This window comes from Empidonax traillii, unplaced genomic scaffold (genome assembly GCF_003031625.1).
Source record: "Empidonax traillii isolate 1590-97213 ecotype Southwest subspecies unplaced genomic scaffold, ASM303162v1 scaffold5241:size8726, whole genome shotgun sequence".
Taxonomy (NCBI): Eukaryota; Metazoa; Chordata; class Aves; order Passeriformes; family Tyrannidae; genus Empidonax; species Empidonax traillii.
The window spans coordinates 7,021-8,726 of NW_020960434.1; the positions used below are offsets into that span (position 1 = coordinate 7,021).

General features: G+C 45.0%; 1 protein-coding gene across 1 annotated transcript; it reads left to right on the plus strand.

Annotated features, from left to right (window-relative positions):
• Positions 1 to 571: 571 nt before the first annotated feature.
• On the plus strand, positions 572 to 1,702 carry DNAJC28 (DnaJ heat shock protein family (Hsp40) member C28; the record flags this gene model as incomplete). Its single annotated transcript, XM_027910872.1, has 2 exons — positions 572 to 729; positions 1,181 to 1,702. A coding segment is annotated over exon 2 (462 nt), but the record flags the coding sequence as incomplete, so codon positions are not given.
• Positions 1,703 to 1,706: the final 4 nt, after the last annotated feature.

Here is a 1,706-nt window from a genome sequence, read left to right on the forward strand (position 1 = left end):
ACGCAGGCTTTTATGGTTATATAAAACTCAATTATTATCTTTGTCTGACACTTAGAACGAAAGAAATCATCACTCTATATCATAAATTAAAAAAAAACACTTGTTAATGAAGTCCATTATCAGAAGCTGATGATTCAACAAGTGACATAGATCAAAATCAGCTGAAAGCATTTAGGATTGATCCATTCCCAAGAACATCCCCTTTTCCTTTTCTGGGTTGGGGCAGAAGGGCAGTTTTTTATATACAGGACGCAGAAGTACTGTTCAGTCCTTAATTAACCTCGATTTGACCTAGTTTTTTTGTTTGGAAATTGAGTCAGCAAAGGGGATGTTGCCCTCCCCGAGACTTTAGCACCAGTGCTCCAGCATTTCCCTTAGGATTTATTTCTGTGAATAAAGGAGGAGTTAGCTATGTTTAAATGGTGAGTGCAGTTTGTGTTATATTCTTCTACTTTGATCTTATATAAAGACCTGATTTATAAGCTGTTCCTTTTGCTCTTTTCCTAGATAATCCTGAAGCACTGGAATTGCTGACGGAGGGAAATACTGACCACTATTGATCTGTTCTCAGTTCCAGGTTTCCAGCCTTACCTGGAACCAGCAAAGGAGTTTGGCCCCTGCTGGGGTATAAGAGCCGGTCTAAATGAATGTATAACCTCAACACTGCTACAGACGTTGCTGGGAAGTACCAAAAATGAGCTGTGCTGACATCCTTTGGGAATGTTCCAGGTTGGACATGTTGGGGCATTGGGATCCATGGGAGTGGGAAATTCAGTTAATGCTGAATGTAGGTACAGAGGGGAAAAGGGAAGGATTTGTTTCAGCAGTTACCACTCAGCATAGAGGGTATTTCTGGTTTACCCTGCTCTGAGTTGGCTGATAGGCAATAAAATAATTAATCAAAAAGTGAAAGAAAGGCAATAAAAATGCTTTGTGGGAATTCTGCACTGCAAAACAAATCCGTGCTGCCATTGTAGAAGAAAACTATAGTGTGAATTAATTTTCATTTACATTTGTGGTAGTTTTAATTGGGGGGGTGGGATGAGATGATTTTTAAGGTCCTTTTTCACCCAAGTGCTATGATTCCATGATTCTATGATATGATAAAGATAAGATTTAAATCCTGGCAGTTCTTTAAAGAAGCATATTTAACACAGTTCAAACACAAATGTGTTCGTAGGCTATTTATAATGTAACCTGAAGAAATACCCCGTGTCTTTGTGCCGTGCTGACCAACACCATGGGGCACCGTTTGCTGGGCCAGGCAGCCATGATCCCGAGAAAGCTGAAGCCGTTTCTCTGCAGGATGTTGTCGGGTTACAAACCCAAAGGCGATGTCAAGGACTCCTACAAAATCCTGGAGCTTGAGGAAGGATGTTCCCTCGATGAGGTCAGGGACTCGTACCGAACCCTCGCCAAGAAGTACCACCCCGACAGCAGCTCCGGCACGGCCGACCCCGCCGCCTTCATCAGGGTGGAGGAGGCCTACAGGGTTGTGCTCAGCGACGTGGCGGCCAAGCAGAAACCCGGCGAGAGCAGCGAAGAGGAGGAAGACCAGTTCAAAGTCAAGTCCCTGCAGCACAGGCACTACTTGAGTTTCGAAGGCGTCGGCATCGGCACGCCGAGCCAGAGGGAAAAGCAGTACAGGCAGTTCCGGGTGGACCGCGCCACGGAGCAGGTGTTGGAGTACCGGCAGCACAGGCTGG